At 48.5% G+C, this 21510-nt stretch overlaps 1 protein-coding gene across 4 annotated transcripts in view; it reads left to right on the forward strand.

The window, feature by feature from the left end:
- CDYL2 (chromodomain Y like 2) overlaps nucleotides 1-17205 on the forward strand; it is a 316404-nt gene extending 299199 nt beyond the window's left edge. For all 4 annotated transcript variants that reach the window (XM_032389886.1, XM_032389888.1, XM_032389884.1 and 1 more), the window contains exons 5-7: nucleotides 2200-2410; nucleotides 6918-7061; nucleotides 9753-17205. In XM_032389886.1, the coding sequence (XP_032245777.1) occupies nucleotides 2200-2410; nucleotides 6918-7061; nucleotides 9753-9911 (514 nt within the window). In that variant the 3' untranslated portion in view covers nucleotides 9912-17205. The remainder of the gene's footprint in view (nucleotides 1-2199; nucleotides 2411-6917; nucleotides 7062-9752) is intronic.
- The last annotated feature ends 4305 nt before the right edge of the window (nucleotides 17206-21510 follow it).

Here is a 21510-nt window from a genome sequence, read left to right on the forward strand (position 1 = left end):
TGGTTCCAAGGATCCTGCCAAGAAACCCCACATACAGTGCAGGCTCCAAATTGCATTTGGTTAAAAAACACATGTTAAGGCCAGTGACTGAGGCCATGAAGTTAGGAAGTCAGACCAGGAAATGGGCCACTGGGAAACCAGGAATCAGAGGGCTGTGGTGTCAGAGTGCAGCAGTGTCCTTTTGGGGAGTCAGCATTGGCTGAGAGAGCTCTGCCTTCTACTCACAAACCACTGCACAGGAGTTAGGAGACGGGCTGCCTCGAGCCTGGGCAAGGATGTGTACTTACATGACAACACGCAGGTCGTGAGACACCCCCCACCCCAGGCTTCTCACAGTGGAATCCGATCCCAGCGTATCACTGTGATGCCCACATGTTTTGGTAAGGATTGCAGGGAAATGGTAGCAGCTGTGAAGGCATAAATCAGCCGGACGTTTGTATTAGTGAAGTACTAGCTGCTGTAATGAATAAACCCTGAATATGTGTAATGGCTCAGTTGTGATAGAAATTTACTTCTTATATTTGGGAACCTAAAACGGATGCTATTGATCAGCCTGTGGCTGCCCTCCAAGTGTGACTCAAGAACCCAGACTCCTTCTGTCTTGTGGCTCAGCACACAGGCCCTCCAAGACGGCCGTGCTCTTCAAGGTGAAAGCGAGAGGTGAGAGGTTTCTGTGCTCAGGCCTGGAAGTGGGCTTAGGTTTCCACTCACATTCCATCAGCCAGCGTTCGGTTACTTGGCCACAGCCACCTGTGAGAGAGGCGGGGAAATGTGCTCCAACAGCAGACTCAGGAAGAGGAGTGAAGGGAAAGCAGGTGTGGCAAGCGGCGAGTGCATCCCTGCCGCGCATCTGCAGTTTTCACTCTCGTTCTGGAAGACTCCTTTATCTATCCGGCAGTTACTGAGGGTGAACTCCAGTAGGTATGGGCACCAAGCCATGCACGAGGCAGACCTGTGGGTTTCTGCAAGGAGCTGAAGAGGGAGGAAAATCCAAAACCAAGTAAGCAAGCAAATAATTAGGATAATTGCAAATTGTGATACTGGTGTTTTCCGAGAACTCTCAGAAGGCCCTTGCAGCTCATGCATTGTGAGCAGGCTTGAGGGAGATAAGAGATGAGCCTGGGGGAGTAAGCAGAAGCAGACCAAGGTCATGGTCGTGACTATGGATTTTATTCTCCTGAGTTCTTGGTAGTTTCCAGTCTTCCACCTGAGAATAATGAAGGATGCAGGCTTTACTAGACATCTTGGATCTTTCCTCCATGTCCAGATGAGTATTAACATTTTATGGATCTTAGATAGCAGCTATGGGAGAGGTGAAAAGCATTCTAGGGCAAAGAAAGTGGAGTTGGCTCTGCTTAATAGGTACAGATGCACTCTGAACTTTGGTCAATGAGGAAGGGGAGGGGGATAAAATGTCTACTAATTGCAGAGCCATGACCCCAGATGCCTCATGCCTCCAGGGGAGCTCAGTGTCCTTCCCCAGTTTTGGACGAAGCCACCATAATATATAGATCCTTGTCAGCATTCTAGAACCACCCTTGACGGGTCTGGCATCCCTTTGGGTGATTCAGAATCAAACAATCATAGGATTAAAAAAAAGGTTAAATATCACCTGTGCCCACCATCTGAAGCTTGAATTCCCTCTACAGCATCGCCCAAAGTGGTCATCCAGCCAAAACTGGAATACCTCGAGTAATGAGATGTTCATACCTCCCAATGCCAGCCATTCCACCTTCAGCCAGTGCTGTTAGAACATTCTTTGTCTCCTTGCATTCAAATATGCCTCCTTGTAATGCCCTCCTTTTGGTTCTCTTTCTGGTTCTAGACCTTGATGTTCAGGTTGTCTTTCTTAGGATATTTAAAATTTGTCAATATCCAGGGAGTGCTAACTGGGTGCAGTGCTGAGACAATGGGCATGACTCTGGACCCTCTGTGAAAAGTGGGACATGTGGTCACCCCACAAATCTCTTTCGGAAAGTGTGCCACCGACCACCGAGTGTGCCAGGCCTGTGGCTGCAGCTCAGTGGGCTCGGTGTTCAGGAGAATGAGATGCTTGCCTGGCACCCGGTTCCCTCTGACCACCTGAGGGTGCTTCACAGCACCAGGGAAACTTATTTCAGCCTTGGCAGGTTAAAGGGTATCGAATAGATCTCGGCAGGCCTGCCCACCTGTTAAAAAGGGTCTTCTCTTTTCTCCCAGGGACTTTGTGAAGGCCTTTATCCAGTTTAAGAAGCCTATCGTGGTTGCGATCAATGGGCCTGCCCTGGGCCTGGGTGCCTCCATCTTGCCACTCTGCGACATCGTGTGGGCCAGTGAGAAGGCCTGGTTTCAGACCCCCTATGCCACCATCCGCCTCACGCCCGCTGGCTGCTCCTCATACACCTTCCCCCAGATCCTGGGCGTCGCACTGGTAAGCCCCCTCGTTCCTCGGGCAGGGTCTCTCGCTGGGTTAAGTGGCTTTGCGTCCCAACAAGACCCCTTCTCTGTCCTGGATTTAGGATATGGCCCTTCAGATGAGTAAGGAGCCCAGGGGTGCACCCACCCTGTGGAATCTGTTGAGTATCTCTGCGGGGGAGCTGGGTTGAGGTCAGGCTGATCTCGGAGCCTTCAACCACTGGTGCCACATGCCAGTGGCAGGTGTGGCCAAGGGTCGAGAGGTCGACAGGGACATTCACTTATCAAAGGTGTACTTTGTTCACCTAAGTTAACTTAATTCAGTTAGTTCACTTCCTTAAGCACTTAATTAGTTAAAGCACATAATAGTTTAAGCTAACTAAACTAAGTTCAGTTTGCTTACCTAAGCACTTGGCCTACATTATCTCATTTATTCTTCACAACAACCTGGTAAGACCATGTATTAGAGGGGACTGTGTGCTGTAACAATCCTGCAATCCTAGGGTCCAAACAGCAAAGATTTCTTTCTCGTTCTTGCCGCAGTCCCGTGTTGATGTAGCTGTCCACACTGACTGGGGGCCCAGGCATCTTCCATCTGGTAGATCTACCTTTGCTTTCAGCTGGTGGACGTGAAGAGAGAGCCTGGAGGTTTTCCTGGGCCAGGCCTGCAAGGGGCTTCTTCACCTCCGCTCACATTTCACGGGCCAGGATTCGGTGGTGTGGCCACACCTACCTGCAGGGGAGGCTGGGAAATGTAGTCTTGCCATGTGTCCCAGAAGCAGGAAGGGATTTGATAATCACAGGCAGTCCCACCTGGAGAACCTGCGTTATGGTCTCCATCACACAGAGGGCAAGCTTAACTGGAGAAGGTAAGGAACTCGCCGGGCCACGTGTCAGCAAGCCGTCAGAGTGGTGTTGAGCGAGTGGTGGAGTCCACTGTAGGCTGCAGTCAATCCTGCACCAGCAGCCAGAGGGTAGTGTGGTCAGGGGCCACTTAGAAAGCACACACCAGGTGCTCTCAAGTTAGTGCTTGAGAGCCACTAACTCAGTACATCCTCCTACAACCCGGTAAGGGAGGACAGTTGTTATCTCCGCTTGACAGATTGGAGACTGAGGCTCAGAGAGGGTGAGGGTCACAAAGTGGGAGTGGCAGTCGTGGGATCGGAACACAGATTATTGGGTTTCAGAGTCTGTGCTCTTAACCAGCAGGTCATAAAGTAGGACCCACATCCAAGGAATGAGTCTGAAATTGGGGGTCTCTGAAAGACAGAACTGTCTGAAATCAATTTGCATCTCCTTGAAAGAGCTTGTCCCTCTAAGAAGGGGAGTAAGCAGATCTGGTGTGTCCTCCAGACCAGCTCTAGAAAGTCCCAGCACCCACATGTGTGGGTGTGGGCGTTCTAATATTGAAGAAGAAACCTGCCACATTCCATTGCAAGGGACACCTGTGACCTCCTGTTTGTTGAACCCAGTGGGCCCGTGGTCAGCTCTAACACTGTTTGCTCACTCTGCTGTAACAGATGCTCCTGGAAACACTTTCCTCCATCCTTGCCATTCCTGACTTCTCCTTGGCCCTCCAATAATTTATCTGTTCGTCTCTTACAAAGCCTTTGATGGGTCTTCTGGTTTGAGTTTGAGGTATTTGGCAAAGCTCAGAGTGTTTTAATGACCCAGCCCTTCTTGTTCCATTTCCTGTTTGGTCTCTGGCCTTGATGTTCACATCCCCCAACTCCAAAAGGTAACTCCCAGGTGACTGCGAAGGCCTGTGGGCTCAGCATACTCACCACCTGCTTTCCTGACCCAGTGGACTGAGTTCAGTGTCTCTTCCACCCTTAGGATTCCTGAGATTCTCCCTCTCCGCACCCCGGGCTGAGGTCTGTGGGTGAAACCCTCAGGTGTCAGCTTCACTCAGGGCTTTGTGGGTCCTTACTAAAGTGTTGCTGGTACTGGGATTCTGCGCAGGGATGCCCGATCATTTTGACGCTCCCTGCTGTCTCTGAGATTTCCATTCTGAAAAATATGTCCCCTGGTTGCATTACACACTAGAACCACATGGGCATTCTGATGACCAAGGACTGAGCAGGTTGTCCCAGCAAGATTCTCTAAGCTTTCACTGATCACCTCCTACTTGCCGGCCACTTTACTGGGCACTTCCCACGGGATGGTCTCATTCACTCTTCTGAGCACCTGCAAAGGTAGGTCCTACTGCTCTCCATTTTACAGATAAACTGAGGCATGGAGAGTTGAGGTGAAATTCTGGCAGGTGTTGCTCCTTCTTTGAGCCCACAAACCTAAGTAAGCTTCCAGTAGGCACCAGGCATTGCCTTACCTGCTTAGAAGTACAAAGATGAGTAACAGGGGGGCTCCATCCCTGACAGTCCCATCTGTGGGCACGGATGCATGGCTGGTGTGGTGTTGCCCTGCTCTTTCGTTATCTCATTGGATCCTCCCGAGTGGTAACTTGTACCCACTTTAGAGATGAATAAACAGGCTCAGAGAGGTAAAGAGATTTACATAGGGTCCCAGAGCAAAGCAGAAGGCAGAGCAAGGGCCTCTGATCCTGCAGCCTGTGCCTTCCTCTGCCCTGGTCCTGAAACCTTGGCCTTCCCACCTGGGGAGGTGGGGAAATTACACCAGTGGCCCTACTGCTGGACTGCCATAAGGTTCAGGGGTGCTTAGAGAAAGCTCCTGGCAGGGGCACCTCCCAAGTGAGTCTGGAAGGATGGGAGCCCCCATTCTACCCCTTGAGTGTGGGCTTGTCCCTCTTTGATGGTAGCATGAAACAGGAAGAAAATACGAGATCGGTGGAGACAACCAGCAGCCCCATACCCACCAGCACCACCTTGTCTATGCAGCTGGGCCAGCGGGTGGGATCGGGGAGGCCATTCGGCTTCAGGGACTTGGGGTTGGGGCTGCTTGAGGCCACTCACAGTCTCACCAATGGCAGAAAAATGAGGCAGGCAGGGAGCCCAGGAAGCAAACACTTCCCCTTTTGATCTCGGCCACCGTGCTCTGCCCAAAGTCAGTGCCACTCCCGTTCCTCCCTGTCCTTTGTGGTTGCAAAAATGTGAACATTGTACAGTCTTATCTCTTTCTGTCTCTTTTATTTCAATCATTTCTGAAACTCCAAGAATGTTGCTGACTGAGACGTGTTCTTGCCGACCGTGTCCTGTTTGGCTGCTTCTGTAGCGTTCCTCCCTTTCATTTCTCCTTGCCGAGACAGAGGTGTTTCTAAATAAGTATAATGACAGAGATTTGTCTCCAAACCTCTAACCAAATGCATGCTGTAGGCTCATTACCAACCTGATAAATTTCTCTACTCTGGCATGAAAGATTGTCCTTTGGGTCTTCATGACCCATCAGTGACAACGAGAACAAAGGGGAAAACACACGCAGAGATCCAGCAGCCGAGAGAGCCTGGCGTTTCCACATTGATCCAAGAGCGGCTCAGCATATAAGGGCAGGCAGATGGATGGCAGGTCAGGGAAGGGATTGTCTGCTGCGTGAAGGAGGTGGGGGTTTATCCTGAAGGAGATAGGGACCCCATCACATGGTGATGACCATTACACCCTAATTATCAGCTGGAGAGTCACTTGGTAAGTTTTAGTGGTGACTGCGTTGTGCTGTCTGTGCCTAGGACTTTATCCATCAGCCTCCTCCCAGAACACGTATAACAGCTGTGAACTACAAAGCAAAAGGAAATTCTTTGGGGGGTAGGGGATGGAGGAAACCGCAGAAGGCGGGGAGGGAGATGGTCAGGTGGGGAGGGTGCTTTCTACCCTTTCCAACTGGGCAGAGGTATGCACAGCCCTGGGTCACCAGGAGAGATGTGTGCCTCTGCGTTGGTATGATGGTTTTATTTAGGACCTTTCTGGCTGCCAGTGATGGAGACAATTTTAACTGGCTTAAAACGGGAAGAAAAGAATGCAGTGATTGCCATAACTTGCATATGCATAAGTGGAGCCTTCTTTGGGGTTGCTGGGATCCAGGAATCCCAGCTCAGTCAGGACTCTTATTCTCTAGCCCTCCTTTCTTTGTGGTCTCACCTCTCCAAAGAGTGGGGACACAGCGGTGGGTGGCCATGGGCTCCTTGACTTTCGCATGCAACCCCATCGCCTCTAGCTGGGAAGCCTCACGGAGAGCTTTATTACACAGGGCACATATCTGTTCCTCTGTGGACCAGTCGTCATGGCTGGGATGTCAGCACTGAAATGTACCCAGCCTGGGGTGCTTGCTCACTCCTGTGGGCCTGCTGCCAGATGTGGGGAGGGGTGTGGGGCAGATAAACCCACAGTCGGTACGTGGCTTCCTTTGGGAATTGGAGGAAAGCTGTGGACTCTCTGCTCAGAAAGATGCACACAGACACAGATGTTTGCGGGTAGTTCCCAAAGCTTATCTGACCCCCCAGTTGATAGCCATGCCTTAGAGAACCAGGACAGTGGTACTCGTCAAGCCCAGGCCTTGCTAACAGACGTGGGAGGCACTCTGGGCCCTCAGGCTTCCCCTGCCTTTGCTTTTTTCAGGCCAACGAGATGCTGTTCTGTGGGCGGAAGCTCACCGCCCAGGAGGCATGCAGCAGGGGACTTGTGTCCCAGGTCTTCTGGCCAACCACCTTCAGCCAGGAGGTCATGCTGCGGGTCAAGGAGATGGCCTCCTGCAGCGCAGTGGTGAGTTCCTGTGTCTTTGTGTGCTTGTCCGTGCAACAGACCCATTTTACAGATGAGGGTCATGAGGCTGAGAGGGACTAACTGACTTGCCAAAGGTCATGCAGGGTGTGTGTGTAAAGCCGTCAGTGCCTCCTCTCGGGGTCGAGAGCTTACATCCGGAGACAGACAGTCGGTATTCTTAGAGATTCTCCATCATGTCCAGCCTGAAAACCTCACAGAAGAGAATTATACCCTGGGGTAGAGCGCGTTGCCTTAAAAGAAAGTTCTAGACACACACGGGAGCACAAAACATCTGTAGTTTTCAAAGAATACGAAAAACAAAGGCACATAAGGACAAAGGGTGTTAAACCGTCCTGGAGATGAGAGAAGCCAGCGCACGCCGTCCTCATATTTCATTTCTTCCACCCACCGAGTGCATGGCACGTTTAACCATCGCCGTTTGACTCTGAGGACACATCGGAAAATAGATAAATAAATAACACCTCTGCAGAGGCGCCGGATTTTAATTAAATGTCGATTTTATCTCATAAAAGTCACTCTGAGCGCAGTATGGAAATACCCTGTTGAAAGGTGGAGTAAAGGCTGCTCCTGGAGCCACGGGGCCAGTCTAGGAAATGAGAAAGGTGATTTGGCAGAATAAGGTCGGGGTGGGGGGCGCTTCTGTCTGTGCTTCGGAGTCAGGGAGGTGCTGGGCTGGAATTTTGGGGTCAGACCCGTGAGTGTCCCTTTCTTCTCTCCGTCTGCACTGACCCCCCGCCCCCAACGTCCCGGCCACCATGCCTCTCCCCCTCCCCCCTGTCCCAGCCGCCGAGCCTCTCCCAATTTGCCTCATCAGCCTTGACTGGGCACCTACTGTGTGTAAGCTCCGCTCCCAGGAAACCTGACAGTGCCAGTGATGGTGAGGGAGAGGTCCGCATCGTTGGTGAACGCGTATTATGGGCCATGCCCTCTGCTAATCTCTTTATGCGGATTGTCTTTTAATCTTCCTGATAACTGCTGTGACCCACTCGTCCCACTTTGCTTGGGACTTTCCTGGTTTTAGCACTGGAAATCCCATGTCTCAGGAATCCCCGTGTCCTGGGCACACAGGGATGGTTGATGAGCCTAGGATCAACTGCACGGAGAAGCACGTAGACATTCTAAGCAGAGGAAGCTGTTTGAGTGAGGGCACACGAGTGCGAAAACCCCCATGGAGTTCAGGCAGCGGCTTATGGTGGTGGAAGCAGGTTCACGGGGTGAGTGAGGGACAATAAAGTTGAGAAGGAAGGTGGGAGAAAGGCCTCAAAGTTCCATGAAGGAGTCTGGTCATGGGCAGTAGAGGTACAGAGGCGAGCGAGCTGTTGAAGAAATACTGCAAAGAAATCTCTCCTCTCTCCAGTTGTGAATTCAGGAGCTTTGGGGGTGAGTTGCTCGAGAAAGGACTCTGCTCTGGGACCTGGGAGCTGGGGTTCTTCAGGGGGGCTCTTGTGAGGCGGGAGGTGGCCTTGGTCCGCCGGCCCCTTCTCACTCCCCTTAGCCTCCAGCCCAGGCCGAGTAGGAAGATCCCAGCTTCCTTCCAGCCTGCTTGAGCAAGGGAGCCCTTGTCCTGCTTTTTCTCTTTGAAAGTACTTTGGGAAAGTGTGAAGCGAAGCCTTGACGTCAGCAGAGGAAGGCGGAGGCCGGTGGAAGGACGAAGGATGCTCGGGTGCCTCAGTCCACCGCGGTGTCTGTGCTTGGCCTGCCCCGGTCAGCCGGGTGTCTGCAGGCCGCATGCGCTGGGCAGCTTGGGCGCCTTTACTCCGCTGGGCTCAGGTCCTCTGTCATAATGTGGAGATAAAATCACTACCTCTTTCTGGAGTTAGCATGAGGACGAAATGAAAGAAAGCAGGGAAAGTACTTCTCATATCTACTTCTAATAGCGTTGCTATTATGACTGTGAGCAGTACAATTGCTGTCACTCATGACCGTGATGATTTTCCCTGTTACCGCCATTATCGCTACCGTAGTCCTAATATCGCTGTCGTTGTTGCGTTGCTGCCGTAACCCTGTGGCATCAGCACGGCCACGACCGTCCTCACTATGGCATTACTAACACTCCCACTGTTGCTGCTGTAATACTCTAGGGTTATTACTGTTGTCCTCGCTGTTACTAGGCATCCCTACAGTTACCGCAGCTGGTATTACTCATTACTACAACGATCGCTAGTTCTCTTGCCGCTGCTCTTCCTACTAAGCCTAAACAAGAGACACTCCTGCTGGGGTGAGACCGCTGCATACTCTGACAGCCCTCAGCTCGTTCTCTTACTCTCTGATGCCAGCCGTCCTTACGGTAGGCGTTGTTGTCACGTGGGCGCAGATAATCAGAGCGAAGCATGCGAGGTGAGAGCAGTGTTTCCCAAACTTTTTCATGACACCCATAGAAAATGATACTGAGCTTATGTCACCCTTGGGTCAAGGACAAAGCTCTCGCGGTCGGGGGTCACACAGGCCCCACTGCGCCATCCCAGGGACCGAGGGCTCAACACCTTGGTGCGCCTGGAGCCCATTCCTGGCATTGCTGGGGACACGGGGCCTGGGAAGTTCTGGACGACAGCAGGCAGTCTCCTCTGGCTTTGGACATCGGAAGGTTAACTGGTGCCTCCTAGGCCAAGTACGTTCTTCTGGAGCAGAGTCCCTGGGGCCGGCTAACAAGGCTTATGCGTTTCCCTTCAGGTGTTGGAAGAGTCGAAATGCCTCGTTCGGAGCTTCCTGAAGTCCGTGCTTGAAGATGTGAATGAGAAAGAATGCCTCATGCTCAAGCAGCTCTGGAGCTCCTCCAAGGGCCTGGATTCCCTGTTCAGCTACCTGCAGGACAAAATTTATGAAGTCTGAAGAGCCCCAGCCCACCTGCCCCAGCGCTCGAGGGCACCTGACTTCCAGCTTTGCCCTGTGCTTCAGAAATCCGAGCACGGTGTGCGCCGGCTAAGGCATTTGTCAAGGTGTCTCTCTTGTGTCCATTTTCTCCTGTCCTTTGGTTGCTCCGCATTGGTTTGATTTTGTATAACAGATGGGAAACGCAGCATACTCGGCTTCCCCCGGGTCCCCCCACCCCCACCCCCGTCACTCCACTGGCCAGAGAGCTATCGAGGGCTATATCTTCCCAGGCCTCTGCCAGGTACTGTTGGGCCTCTCCCCACTCGCTGAAATGCACCATCCTGGTCCAGGAAGGGGAAGGCCAGTTTTCCCCATCCTTCTGACTCAGGCTGTGTCTACACAGTGCCTCTGCTTTGGAGATGTGGCTGTATGGCTCTCTCCGGTTAAGTGCAGATCTGGTGACAGGGGACAATCAATCTTAGGGAATTTCCAGACCGCTGAGCAAAACAGTTGTGTAGAGCCAGCCTCAGTCTTCTCTCTGATGCAAATCTGTGTGACTTTTAGGGCTTGGTCTTAAAACCCAATTGAGTGATTTGCAAACCCAGATATTGTATGTTTAGGAATGTTTTGTTAAATATATATTTTTAAAACAATGTAAGTGAAAATTCTGATAATTTATGTGTATTATATGTAAAGCTAGTTTTACAAAAACATGAACTACTAGGAGATTTTTTTCTTTAATCAAACTTATTTAATTTATTTATTTTTGTTTATATATTATGATATCTGTCGTTGACACAGATATTATTTTCATACTGCCCTGGACCAAATCCCGTACAAGGTTCATGCTGTTTGGTGCATTCTAGCAATGAACCACGCAGAAATAAAATTCGGAGAGATGTAAATGGAAGGATCCCCGTGGATAAAAGGAATAGTTCTGCACCAGATCCTCTTCATGTAAAACGGTTCTCAGCTGTAATAATTGAGTACCTGCTCTTAGGAGAAATTATGGGAGAGTTTTCTCTTCACTCTGCTGCCTTGAAGGAGATAAAGGGGCCTCCAGCCTGAATGGTACTGAGACATACCCACTCCCTAATTCGTGATGTCAGGAAGAGCTAATAGGCCCTGCCTAGGGATTGCATATTGTCTAGAGTGAGCCCTTTGTCTTTGGGGCAAATGACTGAACTTGGATTTCAGAGTCCATTTCTTCCATGTGGACAGCGTTGTCTGGTTTTGGCCTTCCAGGGGAGGTGGGCGAAGAGCTCCCACTCTGTTGAGCCGTCAGTTGGTCTGAATCATTTCGTGTCTACAAGCGCAGACGATCTTGTTGCTAGTTGTTTACTTACATCAGGGCGAAATAACCAGGGATGAGGCCTCCCGTGCCAGGGTCCCTGGGCTGCCTGCCCACATCTGCATTTAGACCATCACCCCAAAGTCCATGGATCAGCTGAAGAGAAGGGGCGGGACTTGGTTTGGGTTTGGGTTGATGAAGAGAAAGGTAGACCTCGGGTTTGGAGCAGCAAAATGACAGGAGCATGTTCTGCATGAGGTGTCACCCTTCTGTGGGTCAGTTAGATTATCGGAGTGGTGGGATTGTTCCATGTCCATCACAGCCCATGAGTATTCTCAGAGACCTCCTTGCCTCCCTCCTCTTCTCTTTCCCTCTGTGGTCGCCAGCCTGTCTTGGCCCTTGTTGGAGACAGTGAGTGGAGCAGGGAGTGCTGGGAGCATGGTGGGAGGAGGGGAGGCCGGCTGAGAACAGGGAGGCTGTTGCCACAGTTTTCTGTCTGCCTTGTGTTTTAAGAGTGGGTTGAGTGTCTACACTAAGGCTCGAGACATGGTCCTGTAGATAGTGAATGTGAAGTTCATCTGGATGCGATCCCCAAGATGGCCTTGGTTCTCTCTATAGAAAGCCCCTCTCCTTACTATCCTTCCCCGTTGGAAGGATCTCTGATGATAGGGTAAGAATGTGTAACTGTTACTAGGGTAGAATTTCTGCTGTTAATTTGTAGGTTCTGGGTATAAGAGGAGGTGTTTTGAAAGACGGTCTGTGTTTGGTTGTTTCTACACAGTCAATTCAAGGAGGATGTTCCACAAATTGGGCCAAAGTAGGTTAAATCTGCTTGCTGCAGGGTAGACTGCATCGCTGAATTCTCCACTTTTTGGATAGTTGTTTTGATAATATGGAGATGAAATCCAGGTAACTTTTAGCAAACTGACCTGGGATGGAAAATGCCAGATCTGTGCATGTGTCTGGGTTTACCCTAAGAGCTTTCTCAAGACAGGGGGCTCAGGTTTTCACTTTTTATCTTTGGTCACAGCGCCTTCTCTCCATCCATAGCATCGCTTCTCCCCTCTCTTCACCCTGCTTTGCCTCCACCCCCACCCTCTGTCCCTTCCCAGAGCCTGGGCAGGTCTTTGAGGAGCTGCCTGGTCTTGGCAACCCAAGCCCAGAATTCACCTTGGGGTTGGAAGAACCACCGTGGGTGGCAAGTGAGGGTACTTCTTCAGTCGAGGAACCTTGTAGGTAACCCACTCTTTGCCATCCCGCAAGCCCCACGTTAGACTTCCCCTCCCTGCTCCGCTCCAGCCCCAGGTGATTAGCACCCAGCGTCCTGTAATGGGACCACTGGAGTTAGCAGCCCCATTCCAAGAGGACTCTGCAAACTTTGCCAAGGTGGTCAGAGCTGCTCATCATTTGGAAACCACACACGAACGCTGATGTACCCACGTGTCCCTTCCTGCTTTTAAATAATGTCTGTGGGCAAAAACCATCAAGAATTACCCTCTAAGAATGGAATTAGCTAGCTCTGAGAAGGTAGTAGAGAATTGATTTAAAATGTTACACTTGTTTGGTATAAACTAGGAAATATTCTCTCTGAAGCATGATAATATGTTTCTTCCGTATGAAGTTTAGTATAAGGATGGAAAAATAATGATCAAAATGGACTCTGATCAATGCAACTGTAGCTCCAAATATCCACATTTTAAAAAAAGCCTTGACTGAATGCTGAATTGCATTTCCCATTAATTGTTCGTTTAAAAGATTTTGTAAACTTTTTTTAATTTGAAATTGAGTCACATTCATGCAATTTTCCAATCTAGTTTCTGTGGAAATTTTTTTAAGAGAAACAAATAGAAACATCTTCAAATCTTCCTAAGTGAATATTTAAAATGCAGAATTGCTTCTCTTCTGTTTCTGTATTCAGACACTTAGATCTGTTGTACATATTAGTTTAGACACTCTCACTAATATACACAGTATTTAAGACTCTAAATGAGATTTCATAAGTATTTTATTTTATTCTCTGTAAATGGTTTTGTATAATCTTTAAAAATCTACACTTTGCCTTTGTAGATATTTAAGGGAAACCATTTGGGGGTTGTCTTGCATGTATATTTTTGTTGTAGATAAGTGTTGCTCAGTTATTTCTGCAAATTTTGGTTGAAATGCTTACAGACTTTAATACAGTATATATTTTCAGAATATAAACTTTTATATTTCTGTGGTAAGTTAGGATATGCGTTTTAGGCAATCTTTTCCGTTAACATTACTTGTTCTTTCAAAAAATAGCATACTGGTTTGGTGCCAATGGTTTTATTTTTTTTCATTAGAATCTACTGCTCTTATATTGTTGGAGAGCAGGTTAATTTTCTTTTTCTCAGAGTAATTGAGTTTGAAGTATAATTTGAAAATGTACTGAATTTGTGGATAAGCCTTACCATTAGGATCAGTAAATTTTGCAACCTTTGCAACTACATGTGTAGTTTAGGACCTCCCCGTAAAGTCTCACTGTGCGGCAGTTGATGGAGTCTGTGAACAGAGCCTTAAGCTTGTTGCAAAAAAAAAAAAAAAAAAAAAAGGGTAATACGGGTTGTTGTTTCTTCCAAGCAACGTAAGCCATTGTTGATGGACTCAACGCAGTCCGTAAGTCATGGCTAATGTGAAGAGTTTGGTTGAGCTGATGGCAGCAGGAGCCAGACAGGCAGCTTGGTGATTGCCTTTGGCCATACGAATGGACCAAGGATAGGTTTTATGGAGCCTCCTTCGCACTATTCACATGGTTTAGACATGGTCACAGGGAGGGCTGCTGGTCCATCATTTGTTCTGAACAAATGGCATTTCCTACTCCTGACCTTGGCGGTTGACCCCAGGTCCCTCGTGGATGACCTGGCACCATCCAGCCCGGCTGAGGTCAGCACTCCTTGAGAGGTGTTACAAAGTTTACATGTGAGTCTTACTGTGTAGACAATCTGAAGTCAATTTCAGTTACATAATCAGCATTCCCATGTGTCCTGAGTGTCTTATTAATGAACTATGTGTGTGAAGCCATACTTAAAACTGAGTTTAGCAGGGCAAAGGCAAACTAGATTAAGAGCATCACATCAGCTGAGGCCAGTCACCCAGGGCTGTTTTAGTGGAGTCTAAGTCATGGAGCTCATTGGTGGTGCATCCACTGTGTCTGGGATCTAATAAAACCATCTAGAGTTTGGACTTAAATTTTTTCTAAAGATTACGATTCCTTTCAGTTGGCCACACTTCCCTAGCTACCAACTGATTCTCCTTACTAAGGCTTTAAAGATGACTGGAGACCAGGGCTCTCGTATGGCTAAACGTCAGGTTATTGAGTGCATCTCTAGTAAGCATTCAGAAAGTCTATCATCGAGATGGAGATTTGCTTCCCGTGTTTGCAGTGTGTGCGCAGTCCAAAGAACAGATGTCGGATCTGAAGCCTCAGCTGGTGTCTATCCGGGTTGACCATGCCTCATTGGCCCAGCACCTGACCTGATGCTGGAGCTCGCTCATTCAGGGGACTCCGGGAAGTTTGGAGGGTGGAGAGTGTTCCATCTGGTATTAAACTTGTCCCTGTGCCATTAGTCCCAGCTGGAAGTCATTTGCTGGTGTCCACATTGACAGGATTGTGAAAATACTGCCTTTCATAAAACTAAGGACCAAAGAATTCCATTAATCCAACAAAGCACGTGTTTCATAGACTGTGGGCACATCCAGACAGAGGTGTGCACGCTTTATGGCACAGAGAAGCTGCTCGCTTCCACCGACCTGGCTGGCCATGCAGAGGGATTTGTTATCACCTTGAGAAGGCTCTGAAAGATGAGTTTCTCAGATTGAAACTCGCTATCTCAGGTGGGTGTTTCTGCTGTGCAGTCCCAGCCCTTATCCATATCATAAAAGGTGGAGGTCTGGCATTCTTCCAGATGATCTCACCAGTGTAGACTGTTCCATCTGATTAGGAACTTCCAGCGTGAGTTTTTAAAAATGTGTCTACACTGAGCAGCGTCTTGCAGTTGCTAAATTTCCACCTCCTTTTGTTCTTCATTGACCCATTCCAATTCCTGTTTGGCATGAGAAGAATTTCCCTCAATTCTCACACCAAGGGATGCTCCATTTTTCATTCATGATGAAGTCACCAATCCATTAACTGGTTGAGAAATGATCGATGCTGAAGAAGTGGCATTCTAGTGGTAAGGCTTATTACCAAACTTCTGATAATGAAGCAGGCTACCAAAAACTTATCCAGCCCACCCTAGGAGTGTGTGGATTTGATCGTGGGTGTCACACACACACCCCAAAATCCAAGGAGACCTTTGCAAATTAGGCTGCTTGTTTTATTTTGCCAGGTTATCATGGGAGAGTCTTTAACTAGTTCTGAATATTTGTAAGTATGAGTACTTCATAGGATTATAAAAGCAGGTACAGCTGACCCTTTCTCACTGCGTTGTAAATATTTCCTGAGACTGGGTGCAGTACTGAGGGATAATAATCTTCTGACTTATCAAATGCTGACTGTCTAGAGCAAATTGTACACTCTCTTTGTGAATGGTCCTGTAACGTGTATGAACACATTTCTGGGTGCCTTAGAAGTTGTATTTTTCATGTGTGCTAATATGCAGTATTTATACATTGTGAGAAGCTGCTTTGAATAAAAAGGTTGAAACTTTGTCTGCATTTGCTTGTGTACATGAAACTCACAAACCTGTGGTTTCTGAATAGAGAAGCTTCTGGGCCCCCAGGGGGTTGAAACACCTGATGCCTCTAGGTGGTGTCTGGGTTCCTGACTTGAGGCTTCAGTGATTCAGGCCGGTAGCCACTGGGCAACAACAGCATGACCCCAGAGGACTGTAGAATGGGGGGGCCCAGGGATTATTTTTCAGGGGGGTTGATATAAGCATTCGTCCCTTCCCTGGTACAGGTGGAAGGTTATTTGCACAGGGCTCACTCCTCACCAAAGATAAACCCCCATAGAGCTTGACCTTGCATGACCCCAGCTGCCATACGTGGCTTACCACAATATTTGTCACTGTGGAATTGTGTAAAATCCTTTCACACACACGATCTTGTTGCTTCGATCATCACAACATGGCTCTTAGGAGAGGGACGCTGAGGGGGTGACCCCTGGCCTCCAAGGCCTGGCTCCAGCGACATCGCAGGGAAGGAGCTTTTTTGGAGTTCGTGGCAACAGAATCCTGGGAAAGGGATTTGCACAAGGTCAACGTCTAACTGTCCATCCAGCAGCAGGATTGAGCCTCCTGCTTTGTCGCAGGACCTGCACGGGTGCTAAAAGGCGGAGCTTACTCAGTCCCTGTCGCAAAGGGGCTCAGGGTCTAGGAATGTGGGAAAGGTGGGTAATCCTGCCATGCTTCTCAAACTGTCCACAATGCAGTACTGGAAAGAACACCTTCCTGCCCAATTATGAACACCCTCAGAGTGGAGAAGGGGGTGCACTAGTGATTGCTCATTGTCCCTCGGGTCACCTTTCAGTCCCGGGGGGCCAGCCAGCCTCAGCTGGAGCCCAGGATCTTCCCTCTGCTGGCCTTCCCGCTCTTTTTCTTTCTGTTGTTTCTGGTGTCATCATTGTCCCCGTTGTTGCTTTGTGAGCCTCTTTGGCCTTTCTACAAGGTCCTGATTCCATCCTAAGTGGTCAAGGTCACACCTGAAAAGTCCTTTACTTCTAACTGCCTCTGATCCTTCCAGTAGCCTAGAAGGCCTTTCGGATACTCCGAATGTGACGTCTATAAGCCAAACCTTGTTCCTTTGACTGCCTCTCGCAGGCTAACTTTGATGGGACATTCTGCTCAAGAGCCTCTTCACCAACAATGAGAGGAAATAAACAGAGATGGGGTTGGGACTTGCATCTGGTCCAACATCAAGAGCAACAATTAAATGATTCACCAGTGTAGTGAATAAGCAGGAGCAGAGTGTAATCCCAAAAGGAACTTTATTTTTTTTCTCACTGTCCCTTTAAGTCTGGTTAATGGGATAGTCCTAATCCGAGATGAAAACACAAGTAGGCTGCAGGAACTTTCTGGTAAATGTTCCTTAAAGTCACAAACACAGGGGTGCCTGGGTGGCTCAGTTGGTTAAGCGTCTGCCTTCGGCTCAGGTCATGATCCTGGGGATCAAGCCCCGCATCAGGCTCCCTGCTCAGCGGGAAGCCTGCTTCTCCTTCTCCCGCTCCCCCTGCTTTTGTGCCCTCTCTCTGTGTCTCTCTCTGTCAAATAAATAAATAAAATCTTAAAAAAAATAAAGTCACAAACACAGTCTCAACTCAATAATTATGGGGGTGGGGGATGGGCAAAATAGGGGAGGGAGATTAAGAGGCAAAAACTTACAGTTATAAAATAAATAAATTGGGGCGCCTGGGTGGCTCTGTTGGTTAAGCGTCCGACTCTTGATTTTGGCTCAAATCATGATCTCAGGGTCATGAGTTCGAGCTCTACAGCGGGCTCCATGCTGGGTGTGGAACCTGCTTAGGATTCTCTATCTCCCTCTCCATCTGCCTCTCCCCCCATGCTCATGCGCGTTCTCTCTCTAAAAAAATTTAAAAAAAAATCACGGATGAAAAGTACAGCACAGGGCATGTAGTCAATGGTATTGTAATAACTGTGCGGTGGCAGATGATAACTAGACTTGTCATGGTGAGCAATGTGTAATGTACATAACTGTGGAATCATGATATTATACCTGAAACTAATACAATATTATATGTCAACTATACTTGAATTTAAAAAGATAATTTAAAAAATGGCCATGTCCCAGTTAAGAATCAATGTTTTTGACTTCATTCAAGGTTAAGGTTCCACTTATTCTTGCCGAACCTCACTGTCTTTTCTGGTTGTATTGGCGGGGACCAGGAAAGGTTGTACAAGGACCAAATGGTGCTGTTGCCTGAGGGGTTTTCATTCTCTGGGCCTCACAGATATTTACAGCCGACTATCTCCCACAGGGGACTTGTATGGGTTTCTTGATACCCTCCTTCAGTTGATGATGGCCTGTCTCTTATAATTGCTAAATGAACCCTATATCATCAGCCTATTGATCCCTCTTCAGCCCCTAGGAGTCTGATTCCACTACCAGTTCCTCCAGATGAAGTCTGTTGGCCCCTTTAGGGCAGGACAGTCCCCAGCCTGCTCTCTGCCATGCGTGGACCACATGTGGCTCACTGGGGCACCTTCTACCCAAGCAGATACAGGGGTGCACAGTAATTCCTGAACATCGGCGACTGCCTCACTGGTGGAGTAGCCAGTCAGCCTAGGTCTCTTGTCCACAGAATTTCTCAGGCATGAGTCAGATGCCAATCCACTGTGTCCCTTAAGGTTTTTGGGGTCCACTGAAGCCCCATTTGATTTCAGATGAAAGGGGAGTCCTCCTCACTTACTTGCCCAGTATGTGTGTCACAGTGAGTAGAATTCCAAAGAAGCTCTTACAAACCCTTCTTAATAAATGTTAGATGCATTACCCCTAGAAACTATTCAGGCTCTTGTAAGTGGTGATTTCAACATGATGGGGAGCCCTTGTATGGGAGGCATATGCCGTAGGGCCTTATGAGTTGTGATAGGGGCTCAAGGTTTCCCTATAAGTGAAATGAGAGCCCCTGGAGGATCTGGGAAGGAGTGACCTGGACTGACCTGTGCGTTAACGGATTTGCTCTATGACAATAGGCAGTGGGGTGAGGGCAAGGAGGCCAGTAGGAGACATGCAATTGTCCATCTTCCCTTAATGAAGGCTTGAACCAGAGGTGGGGCGGTTGAGGTGGTGAAGGAGTGAAGGAGTGATGTCCTGAGCTGCTTTCGAAGGCAGACCAAGATTTTCTGGTTGTTGGTTGTGGAGTCAGAGAGAGCGCGGGGTCAAGGGCAAGCCTGGGATTGGGGGGCATGAATGGCTGAAAACTGGAGTTGCCCCTGACTGAGGCAGGTAGAGCTTTGGGCTTCAGAGAGCAGGTCTGAGCGGGGGCCCCAAGAGCTCTGCTGAGACCCGGTACCATATGCAGATATTTGACCTTGCTCAGTCTTTGAGGATTACAGTTGTGCCTGTCTTGTAGGGTTTTTTTAAATGATTAAATGACATTTACACACACACACACACACACACGCACACATATATCTTTGACTGTATTATATATGAGATTTTATATCTATGAGATTTATTTATATAAATGACATTAATATATAAAATTAGATTGTATATATAATATTTAACACAGTTGTTGGCATATATCTTTTTTAATGATTACATGAGATTTGCATAATGAGATTTATATATAAGTGAAATTATATATATAGTATTTAAAACATTTGCTAACATATAGTCACTAATGATTAAATGAGATTCTTATATATAAGGAAGGTTTTATATATATAAGATATATATAAATGAAATATTATATAATTTTTAGGACAGTTGTTGGCAGATAGACACAAACGATTTAATGTGATCTACATATATGTGTAATGTTTTATATATATAAAAGAGTTATATAAATATATGAAAAATATAAATGAGATTATGTATATATATAAATGAGATTTTATCTAAATATAAAATGTTCTGAAAAGTTGGTACATAGTCACTCTGTAGTGAGGAAATGAGCTTTACATATATGCGTGAGATTATATTTGTGTTAGATTTATTTGAGATTAGATGAATAGATACCCACACACATACATTCCCCCCCACCCCGGGCTCAGGAGAAAGTCGGGCAGGATGGGTCAAGTCCCTCTGGTCTCTCAGATGAGAACTTGTCTCTGCTGGTAGCCAAATGGAGTGTTGTCCCCAGAAAACCTCCCTGGTGGTGACACCTGGCACGTCCTCCTCCTTCCTGGCCGTGTGTCCTGGTCTCTCTCAGGGTCGTGAGGATGAAATGCGAGCCGGTGTGAGACCTGGTGCACCTTCCCTCCGGGATTCCACAGAGCGACCGCGTCAGAAGCTCTTGGATTCTGAGGTTTCCAGGGAGGTCTGTACTTCTCCATCCTGCAGATTCCTTTCTGGAAATGCAGATGTGGTGGCATTGGACCAGAGATGGACTGGGAGCCTTCATGAGCTGGGGTGAGAATGAGAGCCCTTCGGGCACAGAGCCAGGTGGAGATGTCAGCGTCAGGGAGGGGACAAGCCTGATCCGGGCACCAAGCTGGAGTGCCTGGCCTAGAGCCAGCACCCAGGACAGAATTGGCAATAGGGACGTGAGCCACCGTGGGAGATCCAGGAGGGAGGGCAGGTGGGAGACTGTGCACTTTCATAGGACAACTGCCTTCTTGCCCAAGGACGGGGAGGGGGCCATCCCGGGCACCAGGTGGGCGGAAGGCGGCAGTGTGTGCATGAATCAACAATTCCTCCTTTAGGACTGTCAATTTGTAAGAAATGTGGGGAGATTTCACTGAGAAGCAACTGCAGAGATCAAAGGCAAGAATGGTAGAGACTCTCAGGCTGTGGCAGAAAGCGTGATTTGAAGTCAGACAACCTTGAGATTGAAATGTCTCATGTAGTTTCAATGAATGACAAGTCTTGATTCCCCAATCTCTACAGTGGACGCAGTAACTCCTACCACAGGTTATCCTGAGGCCTATGTGAGCTAAAGGCAGAAGGCGCCTGGAAGAGGGGAGCAGGTGTGTCCCCTAAATGTTGATTCCCTGATGTCTACCTTCTCTCCTTTCCCATAAAAGCAGTGGAAACCTGGTTAAGAATGGGGGCCAACTGGGAGGCAGACACGGTCCCTTTGACTCATCAGAGACTGACATCCAAGCTGTGTCATTTGAGAAGTGCCAGGAGACCCCACCCACATGGGAAATCCCCTAGCCAGATGGTGACTTGGGGGTTGTAACTTAATAGCCTCCTGGATTAAGGGCCTTAGAAATGATCTGCGGCTGTAGGATGGTCGGAATCCACAGGTTCAGCCCCTATGTGCGGATGAACACACACGCAGCGCTACTCCAGCACTTGGGGCCATGCCCATTTGGTGAGGGGGGGAGGGGGAGGCTGGTCCTTGCGATTTTCCACCTATTGTCAGATATAGAGCCCTAGGCTTTGCCAGGACAGATGGCAAATGAGCTGTCTCCAGGTGACAGGGGACCTGGTGGGTCCCAGCCTCGTGGCACACTCAGTATCCCAGGGTGCCACCTGCTCACACACACTTGTTCACACTCACCTCCAAAGAGAGGCATGTGAGCCACTCTCCTAGCCCCTTGGATAATAACAAGCAGTGACTGAGAAAGCGGAGAAAATTCAGATGTTGTGGGCCAGTTCCTGGAGGAATAGATCTGTGCTTGATGTTTTTTTTAGAAGTCCTGCGGTTGTGTCTTTAAGACGGTGTCTACCCTTGGC

This window comes from Phoca vitulina, unplaced genomic scaffold (genome assembly GCF_004348235.1).
Source record: "Phoca vitulina isolate PV1807 unplaced genomic scaffold, GSC_HSeal_1.0 scaffold56, whole genome shotgun sequence".
NCBI classification, from domain to species: Eukaryota; Metazoa; Chordata; class Mammalia; order Carnivora; family Phocidae; genus Phoca; species Phoca vitulina.